Genomic DNA, 16,460 nt, shown 5'->3' on the forward strand with positions numbered 1-16,460 from the left:
GCAACAGCGCCCCTAGCGGAAATCGCTGGCAAACGTTCCAACTCCATACAAATCCGAGTTAACTTTTACGCTATCGAGCACGTTAAAAACCTGGCACTAAGCATACTGAACGTCGAATTTATAGTAAAACATGCGGATCGGAACGCTGTGTCTGTAGCTGGAATACCCACGGGATTATGACACACGGGTGCCTCCCACGCACGTCGTGGGCGGCACCAAGTACCTTACTTTCCAATTTTAGATGTCATGAATGTAAGCTCCGTTCACACCTACAGAGACGCGATTAATAAAAACGATAATTTCATTAATGTATTAAAATTATTTTTGAGTGTTTTGAATCAATAAAGTTTTTAGGTTTTTTTGTTTGTTTTCGTTGGAAATTTTTGAGTTACGCTGCAAGGATTGATGGGTTTGTGGATGTGACGGCCAAATACACAGAAATCTAGTAACGTCTCGAGAGGATTACGCTATGACATGTCCTTCTTCAAACGAGGCTTGTGGAAAGTACTTAACGTTAGGTAGCGGCTTGGCTCACCCCCTGGCATTGCCGAAGTCCATAGGCGACGATAGCCCCTCAGGTAGGCCGTATGCCCATTTTTTTCATTACCTAGATGGGTGGACGAGCTCATAGCCCATCTGGTGTTAAGTGGTTTTTGGCGCCCATAAACATCTTCAACGTAAATGCCGCCACCAACCTTGAGATATAAGTTCTAAGGTCTCAGTAAAGTTACAACGGCTGCCCCATCCTTCAAACCGAAACGCATTACTGTTTCACGGCAGAAATAGGTAGGGTGATGGTACCTACCCGTGTGGACTCCCAAGAGGTCCTACCACCAGTCCTACCGTCCTATCACAAGTACCAGTACCAGTCCTACTACAAGAGGTCCTACGGTCTGCCTACAAGGACAAAAAAGCATCGTTTGTCAGCCGAACTTGATTATACATTATCCATTTGAAAATTAGTGCTTCTTATGTGGACCCAAATATCAAGACAAGTACTTTTTGAGTTATCATTAATTATAACGAATTTTTAATTTACTTAAGCAGCATTGACGATATTCTCATTTTATTTTGTTTCGTTGAAGTCGATTTTATTTTTTATTAAAATTTAGTATGTTTTTTGGGTAACGATAATCAAAATTGATTAGCAAAAATGATCGATTCGGTACATCACTAGTACGTTCGCGTAGTATGGCTGTTAGGAAAATGTAATATAGCCACGTTCACAGTCTACGATCTCCAATGAATAAATCGTCTAGGAAATCGTAGTATGAATGATTTTTTGTTTGTCGTTCGTCAACAATAATTTGAGGTTATATGACACGTTACGATGTAGGCGTAAGTGTACTCGACTTATCGCTAATATTATTCCAAATTATGTGCTAATAGATGTTTGAATGTCCCATTATCGTGACGCTAAATGAATAAGTTGAGTTTTTGGGTACGTTGTTACAATCAAGTTTAACTGTATATAGTTTTTATTGTTAGAGATGTGGTTCTTAGCTTATGAAAATAATTTTGAGGCGTACAGCCGCCATCTTGTTTATTTTTTGGCGCGATTTATAATTTCCGGTTTAAGGGATAATTGTTTTTGTCTAAAATAGGATGTTTATCGGTTTAGACCAGCTTCCGTCTACAGCAAAATTTAAAGAACGAATTGGTGTAATTCTTAGCATTTTTAAATTCAGACGAAGTCACATTCAATTGAATGTAAAAAGCGCAAAACCGTACAAAAAAACATGAAACGACTCAAGGATGCAGGATCGTTTGAAGAACCACATTCTTCCGATTAAGGACATCGCTCGCTTCAGACAATTGATATCTGTCTCCTCCATATAGAGATCATTGAAGATAACGATAGCAAGATAAGCGAACTAAGAGAATCAGCCGTTGGAATTAGCAATTCGGAAATATTTTTGTTGAATGCCGAGATATTTTGGAGAATGCTGAAACATACATCCAAAAATCGACCACATGAGAAATATTATTTTAGTATGGTAGCAAAAATCGAAAAATTAAAAAAATTTTAGAAATTTACATTTAAGTCGAAGTTCAGGTCAAAGACATAATATTAAACACTAACTGTTTATTAATGAATTATTTAAATGATAAATGTTGACATCATATCGTTTCTGTCATTTTTTTTAATAAAAATGAGAGAGTATTGAATAAATTATAATTTTTAATAGCTTTTACTTTAGTCTCATTTGTATTGCATAACAGTTGTCACAGCTTTCAACGCGGAACTTTTATGATGGTACCTTACGTGCGAACTCAATATGCTCTATCGTACATCAGTATTTTTACTCAGAGAACTCTGCTGACCATACTCGAATGATTCTCTTATCCGGCTGCGCTTTCCGACGCGCACCCAAAGAGTAGGGTATTGATATTCTAGACACCGCAGCTAAAATTTCAATAAGTTCGCTCTGTCCCTGACTTTGCTGAAGTCCATGGGCGACGGTAACCACTCACCATTAGGTGGGCCGTATGCTCGTCTGCCTACAAGGCCAATAATAATAATAAAAATAACAAGTACATTGTGGCCAAAATTGTTTCTGTCTAGGTGATTTTTGAATCGATAAAAGTTATCAATGAAGTAAATTGTGAACTGAGTGAATACAAAAGCGATACAATTGAATTACGAAGACTAAAGTAAATTCCATTATATGCGAAGCTTTATAAAGTTTGTGTACAATATGCGAAACTAATAAAAACGAACGCTCTCGTGAGGTCAAAGGTCTAGCGACGACTGATGTGGAAACTGACGGGAGATGTGAAACGGTTTTGTTCATTATATTTATTTGATTTATCTATGTTTTTAAATTACTCAGTGTAAAACTCAAATAGTTCTATTTTTTTTTCGTTCAGTTTTGAAATCGTTATCGTCGCTGTCAAACCAAAATCTGCTATGTGCAAAAGCTCTATTTTGAATTAACGAGTAAAAACATTTTCGTATAAAATTTTATATGAAGGTGAATTTTTAAGAACTACGTCAAATGAAAGCTATAGATAAATATTAAAGCTATAACCACATAGCAGTTTTTTTATACCGTAGATAGAGCTGTGAACTATACGAAGAGGTCGAAAAGTAAAAATCTCAAAAAGTGCACATAGCAGATATTGGTTTGACAACGACGATATGACAATTTATTAAATAAGTACATACATCTGAACCAATTGAAAATTGAACAAACTATTTCGATTTAAAGTTCTGTAATTTCATTTGCATCTCTGCTAGTTTTATCATCTTCGCCGTCAGCAATTTGGTTGACGGTAACAGACAGTGTTGTCTGTGAAATATATTCGCCATATACGCCTGTTTACTTTGATTTCCAAAAATCAATTACGAGACTAATTTGTTCTGCAATTTTATTATTATTGAATTAGAAGTAGTCCATCAGTTTTGTACAAAGAAAATCTTCCCGTAGCAAGTTGTTCAATTTCAATCCCATGGCGATAGGACGTAAAATTTTTGTATTACATTTGTATTACTTGAAACTGCTGTATTTGTCTGCAGTTCATTTCCATACTTCATTTTCATCATGAATTTCACTGCACTAGTATGATCTTCCCTCGATGGCGTTTCATGGTAATTATTACGCCTTTCTGTGACCGAACTTTGGTTTAAATTCCCAGTGGCAGAAGCTTGGATGAGCTGCTGATATCGCTGAAGTCCGTTAGCGACGGTAATAGCTCATCAGTCCGTAAGCCGTATATCGCGAGATGAGCTACGATGTTCACACATAATACCCTGTAGCAACTTCATCGGGTATGCTGGGAAATGGTCATTTCTCAATGATAGTCGTCGTGGCCTAAAGGATAAAACGTCCGGTGCATTCGTGTTGAGCGATGCACCGGTGTTCGAATTCCAGGTGGGTATCTATTTTTCTAATGAAATACGTACTCCACAAATGTTCACGAGTGACTTCCACGATGAAGGAATAACATCGTGTAACAAAAATGAAACCCGCAAAATTATAATTTGCGTAATTACTGGTGGTAGGACCACTTGTGAGTCCGCGTGGGTAGGTACCACCACCCTGCCTATTTCGGGAGTGAAGCAGTAATGCATTTCGGTTTGAAGGGTGGGGCAGCTTTTGTAACTATACTTGAGACCTTAGAACTTTATCTTAAGGTCGGTGGCGCATTTACGTTTTAGATGTATATGGGTTCCAGTAACAGTTAACACCAGGTCGGCTGTAAGCTCGTCCACCCATATAAGCAATAAAGCTCTACCAATAAATGCAGAAGCGGTAGTTCTCGTTGCATGACCACACGCTGCAACCAATCGTCTTATTTCTGCCACGAAGCAGTCTTGCGTTTCAGATTGATCAGAATGACGGAAATATCCAAAGCTTGTTTTTCTGAAATTCATGAAGAATCCCAGGCGTGCTCCAAGATGTCGCTATGCAGACATATCGTACCTGCACTCTTAGTCTCGTTAGTGCAAGAATTCCGTCCGCTACCGATCGAAGGCAACAAAAACCTCCACTCGGTCTGACGTCAACGACCTTACGTGGGAATCCGATACGGAGTTACGTCTTTTTGTCTTTAGGTTTAGATTTCGATAATTCGTCGAATGTTTTCATTTTTTTTTTAATTAAATCAATCAGCCTGGCATCTTATTAGTTGTTTTTTTTATTGCCTAGATGTGTGGACGAGCTCACAGCTGGTATTAAGTGGTTACCGGAGCCTATAGACATGTACAACGTAAATGCCGCCACCCACCTTGAGATATGAGTTCTAAGGTCTCAGTATAGTTACAACGGTTGCCCCACCCTTCAAACCGAAACGCATTACTGCTTCACGGCAGAAATAGGTAGGCTGGTGGTAACTACTCGCGCGGACTCACAAGAGGTCCTACCAACAGTAAAAATGGTTATCAATTTGTCAACCAGACTTACGTAGGCGGCTTCACATGGGTTACATTTATATTTAGAAAGAATCAGACGCGTTCCATTTTTGCAGGATAAAGATTTTCCTTTATCACTCTTTGGTCCATAATAGTTTATTTTTAGATCTGTTTTTCGTAAAATTATTAACTAGTAATATCGTTTTTACTGTAGCATAAATAACCGACTTTACCGGGGTTACTACGGTAATTCATTTTCAGATCACACATCCTTCACCTGTTTTTGTGTGATGAGTTAAAAAATGATTTTTCAACATACAAACTTTTACAATCATAATGTTAATATAGAACTATAGTTATACAAGTTCTGATGGGAATTCAATTCGTTCTCACTAATTAAAATTTTAGTCAAAGACCTCGGCACGACAGTTTGTTTGGAATTAAACTGGATCGGTCCTAAAATTTATCAAGTTTGTCATTAGAATCCGAGACTTATCATATAACACTTAAACATAATTTTTATTTGCATTCATAGTCGCATCAGCGTCAAGCTTAGTAAAATCTCTGAGCTACTAATTAAATTTAGCACAGATATAATAGAGTTAATTAACTAAATAACTAAGTTGATGATAAATTTGAATTTGAATGTAAAAATAATAGGTTAGAAATATTATAACTGAAAACTATAAAAATTAATAGCTTTTCGTAATACTAGTATTCGACGATAGATGGCGGCAGCTTATGTATTTTTCCTATCCCTAAAATAATCGAATAAATGCAAATAATAGAGTACATATACTTTGTGGATTTTATTTTTTATTTTTATTGCTTGGATGGGTGGACGAGCTCACAGCCCACCTGGTGTTAAGTACTGGAGCCCATAGACATCTACAACGTAAATGCGCCACCCACCTCGAGATATAAGTTTAAGGGTCTCAGTATAGTTACGACGGCTGCCCCACCCTTCAAACCGAAACGCATTACTGCTTCACGGCAGAAATTGGCAGGTTGGTGGTACCTACCCCCGCGGACTCACAAGAGGTCCTACCACCAGTAATGAAAAATGCCTTTACTTTAATTGATTGATCAATGAATTTGTAATGAGAATCGCACTTATAATGTAAAATAGAGTCGCATCTCGGTGTTCAAACATATATATCATTTTTGTAAGCACTATTTCATATTTTGACTTAATTGCGAATAATAAATATAAAAATTATTGTTATATCTTTGCGAGTAACGCCATCTGTTGACAAATAGTTAATACGAATACCGGAACAATTGGAAATATAACACTTGAATGTTCTGGAAGCATTTCTTGAATGTTCTAGAAGATTTCCTCAGTGTTTCAATTGGTTTGAGAAAGTTCTAATGACCCGGAGTATGTTCTAAGCATAAGTGATCTATAAGTGGTCTATCGGGAAAATAGATCTAGCGGATAATATTATTATTAATAATAGTTTTTATTATACGATTTATATGAAGTGTGATGTCGAGTTCCCATTATCGCTTGGAGCATTGGCATTAATAACACGGAATAATACAATAAACAAAAATTTTATATCCGAATGCGTCAGAAACTATTGCCCAAGCCAATCGGCGTGCCTACGGGTCAGATGCACGCGAGTGTCCAACAAAAATGGACGTTGACTGAAAGACTAATGCATTTTGTATCATTTATTTTTCCAGCCAACGTACATGGAGACGTAGTGGGCCGAATTTTGTGAATAAATTCTTGTTTCGTTTGTTTTACGAGCGTTTTATTTTGGGAAAGTTGTTTATTTTCAAGTCGACGGGTGTGAATCGGGGCAACTTAAGTTTGAAGTGGGAGGAAACGTGGTTAGGAGTAATCATGATTTGGTATCTTTCATGGAATCCGAAAATGTTAAAAGCTATTTTGCAATAGACAAGTTTTAGTACCATTACCATTTTACGATGCCGTGCGTGGTATTATGCTAAGTGGTCAGCACATGTATGATGTACATCAGCGATGATTGAGACATGGCCTGTGGTGGTAGGACCTCTTGTGAGTCCGCACGGGTAGGTACCACCACCCCGCCTATATCTACCGTGAAGCAGTAATGCGTTTCGGTTTGAAGGGCGGGGCAGCCGTTGTAACTATACTTAAGACCTTAAAACTTATATCTCAAGGTGGGTGGCGCATTTACGTTGTAGATGTCTATGGGTTCCAGTAACCACTTAACACCAGGTGGGCTGTGAGCTCGTCCACCCATCTAAGCAATAAAAAATAAAAAGATTGGCTGATATTTGTGTGTTTTAGATTTACATTCACGGTAGTAAATAAAGCCCACTATTTGATATACTGATAATAATCTAAGGGTCAAGATATTCTGGTAGCGGATATTGAGCAATATTAGCTGTGATAATTCATCATTGATCATTCGTAGCGCTATCCTCACCTTAATTACTTTTCTCATCTACACTACTGAGTTTCTCGCCCGATCTTCTCACTGGGTCGCGATTCTGATCCGGTGGCTCTTAGTAGGGCTGGTGTTAGCAAATCCTCGCAGGTTGAGCCTGTGAGCTCACCTACCCGTTCGCGTGAAACTGGAATAGACCCTTACGATGTCAGTGAAAATGTAGGGAGAAAAAACTTTTATTTTCCCAAATTCCTCCGACCCCAGTGGCGTAAGGCTTACCCTTCTATTTCTTCAACAAGAATTCGCTTTTCCCAATCTGAAAGGTGGGTTAATTTCAATAAAATTGAGATTTTCTACATCACGTTCCTGGACGAACTATGGCGATCGGCACTTAATGTCAGATTCCTCTGATCTCTTCTAAAAATCTTACGTTACGGACGTTTTTTCCCGGTTAGGGTACCCCTCCGCATCGTCGCATAAGGAACGTTCCAAAAAAAATTACAATGGATGCGCAGCAACATGGGTCAAACGCTTAAACATAAAACGTTTTTTTTATTTTATTTTTTTATTGCTTAGATGTGTGGACGAACTCACAGCCCACCTGGTGTTAAGTGGTTACTGGAGCCCATAGACATCCACAATGTAAATGCGCCACCCACCTTGAGATATAAGTTCTAAGGTTTCAAGTATAGTTCCAACGACTGCCCCACCCTTCAAACCGAAACGCATTACTGCTTCACGGCAGAAATAGGCAGGGTGGTGGTACCCACCCGCGCGGACTAACAAGAGGTCCTACCATCAGTACGTGTTTTGTCGGCATAATGCTTAAAGCGGCTTAATGACCACATTACGAAAATCATCAATTTATTAGAGCACATATCCATGTTAACTCGTTCTAAAACGTGGATTAAACGTTTGAAAAAAAAAAAAAACTCGCTATCTAGTAATATCCGGATCTTTGAAAATCTCCTGGCAGAGTTCTAAACTGAAAATGCAGTCGCTATTAGGGTTGGCCGTACTGAATATTTATTGATTAAAATTAAATATGTCAATAGCTTCTACGCCAATTTCCTATCGTCTATAGTTCGGAATTATTAAGATTTTTTACCTAATAACTAAAGTAGTTCATACTTTTTGTTAACCTTGATATTTGGCCATTTATCACCAGACGGGTGTTGATTGCGTTAGCACTTGAAGCGATAAAGTATAACACGCATATGTTTTTTTCACCTACAATATACTTTCAGAAGTCAACCCTACGCTATATCGCATAGGGGTATTACAAGGCTTAGCCAGATTGAAAATATGACCACAGATTTCGGTGTGGTGGTTCCGTGGAATTATGGGTAGCGAACCAAATACGGGGTGCATAGAGGCAGTTAAGGGTTGAAATCAGAATGTACTACTGGAACTAAACATAGCTGATACTTACGTCATTCAGCTAACACAACACGGTACTATTCAAATTTGGTTAGAATGTAGCTGAGACAAAAAAACTCAATTCTTCTGAGGTTTTCGACATATTTTTTTTAATTTTTTTTTATTGCCTAGATGGGTGGACGAGCTCACAGCCCACCTGGTGTTAAGTGGTTACTGGAGCCCATAGACATCTACAACGTAAATGCGCCAACCACCTTGAGATGTAAGTTCTAAAATCTCAGTATAGTTACAACGGCTGCCCAGCCCTTCAAACCGAAACGCATTACTGCTTCACGGCAGAAATAGGTAGGGTGGTGGTACCTACCCGCGCGGACTCACAAGAGGTTCTACCACCAGTGGACCTACCATATTTATGTAATACTTCCGTGAATATGTAAATGAAACTTTATGTTTACTACTTATGGATGCATCGCTTATATCTGACAAAGTCCTTAAACAATTTTCAGTATTTTGTCCTTGCTGTTCAAAAAAAGGCCATTTAAATAGAGCACTTTTGTCAGCTTACATTAATTTTAGGTATTTAGTATTATTTTGTATGTTCCCTTATTTAGGAGCATTAGCGCGCCAATTGACCTTGAAGAAAATTCTGTTACTATACTATGTTTGGAGTTTATCTGTAGGATTGAATCCGGAACGAGGTCATCCGACAGAAAACCAAAGTTATCGACATAGCATGGATAAGCTCAAGCGGCAATGGGCTAGCCATATTAGTTGGACAGCCGATAACTGTGGGGGTAAACGTGTTCTTGCGATTGCTTAGTGCGAGTTTTTTAACCTTCTCGATAGCGTAAAAGTTAACTCAAATATGTATGGAGTCGGAACGTATGCATGCGTTTGCCGCTATTTGCCGTTGGACACATTACAGGCACATTATTTACACATTACTATGTCTGGAAAGCCACAATATTGAGAAAAAACATTTATTACCGAACAACTACAGTGTGCGACGTATATATAAAAAAAGAGAACACAATTAATTTGATGGTATCTTTGGTAGAGGCGTTCAGCATCTGGAGATGTCTGGTAGGTTCTTCTGCTTGCAGTAGGAGTAAGAAGACGGCCAGGCCTTGAATCCGATTCTATCGTATACCCGTTTTGCGCATCTAACGTCATCGGCCAGGTCTTCGTTCAGGAGATCTGATGAAAAGCATTCAGTTATCAGTGAAGTGGATTAACAGGACTGTACTTTAATTGTTTATTCATTTTCTTCTTTCTTATGGCTGGACGATCTGATTGCCCATTTGGAACCCATAGACATTGTCAACGTAAATGCGCCACCCACCTTGAGATATAAGTTCTAAGGTATCTCAGTATAGTTACAACGGCTGCCCCACCCTTCAAACCGAAACGCAATACTGCTTCACGCCAGAAATAGCCAGGGTGGTGGTACCTACCCGTGCGGACTCACAAGAGGTCCTACTACCAGTAATAATACTAAATATAATAATAAAATAAATATATAATACCTTCACATTTCATGTTGCAATTTCCACCCTTCCTGCCTTTCTTGCACCAGTCTTTGTTGTTAATCTGTTTAAAAAACAATAACTCAGCATCGAAATCTTTTGATAGCTATTCATTAGTTTAGTAACGAGACTGGGTCATTCTATATGTTCCAAATTCTAAACAAGCATTAGCTGGCCCGCGTATATGAGTCTTAGCACTATTGCTAAGAAATATCGGATTGCTGTTGCTAAAATTTGCCTTCGGAACTCTAGACAAATCTTAGAGGACCTTAAAAGGTCCAAATACCTTGCTTTATCGTGTTTAATTAATAATTTAGTTTGAAATCAAGGTATATGCTACTAGTAATATTGTTTGTGTAACATATTGGGACCCAATAAATAAAATAGCAATAAATAAAAATAATCAGTTTGTTAATTCAGAAATTTAGTCTATTTATAAATAACGGCAGGTCTTAACGCAAACATTATATACAGATGAGTAAAAGAAGGGTCAAGGAAGAGTCTCAAGGAGGAGAGTGTCAAGGGTCAAAGAAGATTTTATTGAGGGTAGGACGTATTGTGAGTCAACATGAGTAGGCATCTCCACCCTGCTTATTTCTGCCGTGAGGCAGTAATGCGTTTTGATTTGAAGGAAAGGGCAGCCGTTGTATTGTAAAAACTGAGACCTTAGAATTCATATCTCAAGGTAGGTGGCGGCATTTACTTTGCAGATGCCTATGGGCTCCAATAACCATTAAACACCAGGTGGGCTGTGAGCTCGTCCACCCATCTCAGCAATAAATAAATAATAGAGTACAAAGTTAAGGTTCTCACTGTTGATCACCCACAAGATGGATTAAATCATCTAACGAAGTGTTCCCTTATTGAATGTATAGGCACCGCCACAAATAAAGAAAGCTGGAGACGTCTCCCAAAAGCCTCAACAAACCAAAACCCACGACCACTCATCCAGAAGTGTATGATAAGAAGAAGAAGAAAACAGAATTACGTATTCTTCGTCTGGAAGAGATCGCTCTTATCTCTTTTTTCTTGTATTTAATGTATGTAACGCATTGTTTTTTTTTTTTTGGTGTACAATAAAGAATACTCTCTCTCTCTCTCTCTCTCTCTTCTCTCTCTCTCTTTTTCTCTCTATTATCGTCTTACGTTACGATCTTATGAAAGTTTTGTTTACACCCTAAGAACTGTACCGAGGACTTGAAATTCAATACCGATTCAGCTGATATTTTTCTTTTAGTCAGCGTGTATACAAACAGTGATGAGACGCTCTGCAAGATTAGTAATACGAATGAGAGTATTAGCTCAAGACACGTTATTTACACACCGGCTGATTCCAATCCGGCGTTCCGATTTGGAAAACGTTTTGACTAGTGATGTTTCACTTCTATGTCGATCTTTGATAGGCGTTAGGTATTAATGAAGTACTGAAGTTTGGTAAATTGAAAAAAATAAAAAAAAGTAAATTGGTAAAGTGAACGGCTGTGAATATGAAATACGAAAGTGAATGTGGTTTAAGTGACATATAGCTTAATACGCGACATATATTTTTGTAATTAGAGGTCCGTTTTATTTGGAATTAGTATAAACAATTCAATTTGAACTTCAGTTAAGTTAACTCCATTCTAATAGCTGAAGAATTGCTGATGGTAGGACCTCTTGTGAGTCCGCGCGGGTAGGTACCACCGCCCTGTCTATTTCTACCGGCAGCCGTTGTAACTATACGGAGACCTTAGAACTTATATCTTAAGGTGGGTGGCGCATTTGCGTTGTGGATTTCTATGGGCTCCAGTAACCACTTAACACCAGGTGGGCTGTGAGCTCGTCCACACATCTAAGCTATACAAAAAAAATATCGAAGCGCGGGCGGGTCGCTAGTTTAATTTAACATAAAATTTTAAAATCTACTTTTTTTTGTTTCCTGCCTATACTGATAGGCTTGAGAGCTTATTTCAGCTTCTCCTTGACGTGAAGTGAGCTCATGGGGCTCAAACCGGAGTGCTGCTAACACTGGCCCTAGCAAGGGCAGTGCTTCGCAGAATCTACCATCGGATCGGAAACGCGACCCACTGAGAAGATCCGGCGAGAAACTCAGTGGGCTGTGTCTGAGGGTTAATTTACTCGTCGAGTCCTTCGTCGCAAGCGACGGGTTCGGCGGTGACCGAAAAATTATTAGCGACCAGCTCGCGCTTCGCAGTAGTTTTTGCGTTAAAGAGTATCAATTATACATCCATACATTCTTACAAACTTTGACATTTATATAGGTATAGTTAATATTAGTATGATTAATATATACCTAGTCAGGTCATAAGTATTGTCACACAGTAAAAACTTTTCTTTTAGAATGCTGGCCACAAAAAAGTTTATTGAATTCGAATCTCGAATTGTTCATGAAAATAAAAATGTATACTTTTAGAATTTTACTCATTTTTAAATATGGAGTGGACGCTTAAAGAAGTCCGTGTTGCAGTTATTGCGTTGCAAAGTTGCGGTTACGCGCCAATTCAAATTTTTAACATACTGAAAATTTTGAATATAACCAAAAGATTCGTTTATCGTACCATCAAACGATACAATGAAGACTCTAGTGTAGATGACAGGTCAAGAAGTGGTCGCCCTCGGTCTGTTAGGACTCCAGCAGTGATAAAAGCTGTGAAGGCGCGAATTCAAAGAAATCCCAAAAGTAAGCAGAAACTGTTGGACCTTCAGATGGGGTTAAGCAGAACCACGATGAAAAGGGTGTTAAATGAAGACTTAGGGCTTCGGGCATATCGAAGAAAAACAGGACATCGTTTGAATGCTCGTCTAATGGACCTGAGACTGAAGAGATGCCTCGCTTTGTTGAAGCGGTACGCGGGAAAAAAATATCGGGAAATTCTTTTTTCGGATGAAAAAAATTTTACCGTAGAAGAGAGCTACAAGAAACAAAATGATAAGGTGTACGCACACAGTAGTGAAGAAGCGAGCAACCGTATCCCGCGTGTCCAACGAGGTCATTTTCCATCCTCGCTCATAGTATGGTTGGAAGTTTCTTATTGGGGCTTAACAGAGGTACATTTTTATGAGAAAGGTGTAAAAACGAATGCAGCTGTGTATCAAAATACAGTCCTGACGAACCTTGTGGAACCTGTTTCTCATACCATGTTCAATAACAGGCACTGGGTATTCCAACAAGATTCGGCGCCAGCTCATAGAGCGAAGAGCACACAAGACTGGCTGGCGGCGCGTGAAATCGACTTCATCCGGCACGAAGACTGGCCCTCCTCCAGTCCAGATTGGAATCCGTTAGATTACAAGATATGGCAACACTTGGAGGAAAAGGCGTGCTCAAAGCCTCATCCCAATTTGGAGTTACTCAAGACATCCTTGATTAAGGCAGCCGCCGATATTGACATGGACCTCGTTCGTGCTGCGATAGACGACTGGCCGCGCAGATTGAAGGCCTGTATTCAAAATCACGGAGGTCATTTTGAATAAACTTTAGTGTCATAAGAATCTATGTTTTGTTAAGTTCATTTTGGTATATGAATGGTTACATAATGAATAAACTTGTTTCAATTATTTTACATTAAATATGTGACAGAATTTATGACCTGACTAGGTATGTATAGTAATTTAAATGGCAGCATAGGTTTTTCGTATTTAGGAAGTAAGTATATTGTAATAACTAACCAGCAATAAATTATCTTTAAATATCTTTATACTGTCTTCTTCTTCTTTACAATATTAGTAGGATAAGTACATCCTACTAATATTGCGGGTCTGCAGAGAGACTTCGGTTCCCTCTGTATTCTGTACCGTATGTTCCATGAGGGAGTGCTCTGAGGAATTGTTCGAGATGATACCGACATCTCGCTTTTACCATCGCACCGTCCGCCACCGGAGTAGAGTTCATTCATACTACCTGGAGCCACTACGTTCATCCACAGTGCGTTTCCAGAGATCTTTTTTGCCACGTACCATCCGGCTATGGAATGAGCTCCCCTCCACGGTGTTTCCCGAGCGCTATGACATGTCCTTCTTCAAACGAGGCTTGTGGAGAGTATTAAGTAAACGGTAGGCAGCGGCTTGGCTCTGCCCCTGACATTGTTGACGTCCATGAGCGACGGTAACCACTCACCATCAGGTGGGCCGTATGATAGTCTGCCTATACGGCAATAAAAAAAAAAAAAATGTTTTATCGATACTGAGATTCTTATCTCTAAACTCTTGCGGACGAAGCGAATTGATCTGTTCCCGGTCCCGCATCGCTTCTGTAACGAGAACTCATTGCGACAATGCAAATTCCACTTCGCGAATCACCCATTTACTATTGGATACTATGCCGGATTCCTTTCTGCTGCACACTTTCTCTGCAATCGTGCATTCTATTTCAAACGACAGTATCACCTTTAGCCCAATGCAATTAATACTCAAGCTTCCCATCGTCAGATTAAAGACGGTCCACACACAAAAAAAAATGTATGGGTATTTATCAATATCAAAGGTGTTGCTATACTGTATTTAATTAACTATAGAGAACAATACTAGTGTACTACTATCTATTATGTTATTGCATGTTAATCCTACAAGAATCCTATTTAATTATTCATATCTATATATATAAAAATGAATTGCTGTTCGTTAGTCTCGCTAAAACTCGAGAGCGGCTGGACCGATTTGGCTAATTTTGCTTTTGAATTATTTGCGGAAGTCCAGAGAAGGTTTAAAAGGTAGATAAATATGAAAATGCTCGGAATTAAATAAAAATAACAATTCTGTTTTTCCTTTGATGTGTCCCCCGTCGGACGGATTCTTTTTGTTTGTTTTAAGTTTATTTTATGTAAAAATTTAGTTCTTTTATTTATCGATTGAGGCACTACGAAGTCTGCCGGATCAGCTAGTATACAATAATATATAGATATGAAAGTTTGCAATGATGGACTAGTGGTATTTCCCTTGCTCGAAAAGCTCTAGATTTGAGTTTTCTATTTGCTTCTATTGTTGGACCATTTACCGACAGGCATGAAGTTCTACATTGCATTCAATCAAATAGCAGATGCCCCATTCTTCAAAGAGGAACGCATGTCTGCTGTGCGGCAGAAATGGCAATGGTGGTGCTGACCCGTTAAAACTTACAATACCCACTAACTAACTGCCAGTCGACGATCACAATACGCTGGTATAACACTCTGAGAACGCTATTGCCCTATCTCCGGCGAAACTCTTAGTCATCATTTATGGCTTCCACAGATGGAGCAGTGCTATTCTAGACGCTTTTAAAACATACTTTAGATTCAATTTTGATATACCTACGATGCCTGATTTATTATATCGAGGGTCGAAAGGCTTTTTTTTTATTGCTTAGATGGGTGGACGAGCTCACAGCCCACCTGGTGTTAAGTGGTTACTGGAGCCCATGGACATCTACAACGTAAATGCGCCACCCAGCTTGAGATATAAGTTCTAAGATCTCCGTATAGTTACAACGGCTATTTGATTGAAGCGAAATTTCGCTTAATACGCGACATTTATCTTTGTAATTAAAGGTGTGTTATATTTGGTTAACAGCGCCAACATTAACCGTTCGATGTTTTTAATTGAACTACATATAATTAAGTTTACTCCATTCAAATAGCTGAAGAAGTTTTAAGTTATTGCATAGCTTTTATCGCGGGCTTTGAGCGCGGCGACCGAATCAAGAAATTCCGTAACGAAAACAAAACCTAACACCCTCCACTCCGCCTACCATGTAGCTTGTGTTTAACATATTCACACGTTGCGTTTGTGTAGTGTTTGTGTATAAGCGTGCGGCGTGACGTCGCACTGCATGCGCATCATGAAAAGTCTTCCCATCTCTCTCTCGCGCGGTCTAGCTTATGAGTGTGAAGGGGACAGTTAATGTTTTGCTTTTGTTAATGTTTATAAATATAGCGTGGACTTATTATATTATTGTTATATTATTATTATTGTCTAATTATAATTGCATAAGTTGATAAAAAATGCTATGCAATAGCTTGATCGCGGCGTTCCCCGAGTGCCACACGTGTTTTTTTTGTTATGATACTTTTTTCCAAATTTGAAACTGTAAAATGACTCGCCTGTAAAGTTGCAAAAATATCGCTTAAGTCTTTCACCTCTTGTTATGTCTTTGCGAAGATCTGTTATTTCCGAGTCTTTCGGTACACATAAATGTGTATTGGACGATGTTAATTTAAATGGCAGTGCACCACTGAATGTCTAAAGTATGAAGCGTTTGGAACATACGCGCGGGCATCCGGATTACTCTGTGGACTTTGGCGAGTCAGTGCGTTAAGATCTCTTCCGAAGAATTGAAAATTC

The 16,460-nt window shown here is 38.8% G+C and overlaps 2 protein-coding genes across 2 annotated transcripts in view; one reads left to right on the forward strand and one right to left on the reverse strand.

The window, feature by feature from the left end:
- Window positions 1-16,460, forward strand: part of LOC114243414 (Leucine-rich tendon-specific protein) — an 85,410-nt gene that overhangs the window by 12,851 nt on the left and 56,099 nt on the right. The gene's annotated exons all lie outside the window — the stretch shown is intronic.
- Llp1 (lysozyme-like protein 1) overlaps window positions 9,581-16,460 on the reverse strand; it is a 29,182-nt gene continuing 22,302 nt past the window's right edge. The window contains exons 4-5 of the mRNA XM_089738977.1: window positions 10,143-10,206; window positions 9,581-9,813 (exon numbers count right to left, since the gene is read on the reverse strand). Coding sequence (XP_089595103.1) covers window positions 9,680-9,813; window positions 10,143-10,206 — 198 coding nt within the window. The 3' untranslated portion in view covers window positions 9,581-9,679. The remainder of the gene's footprint in view (window positions 9,814-10,142; window positions 10,207-16,460) is intronic.

Source organism: Bombyx mandarina, chromosome 28 (genome assembly GCF_030267445.1).
Source record: "Bombyx mandarina strain Sakado chromosome 28, ASM3026744v2".
Taxonomy (NCBI): Eukaryota; Metazoa; Arthropoda; class Insecta; order Lepidoptera; family Bombycidae; genus Bombyx; species Bombyx mandarina.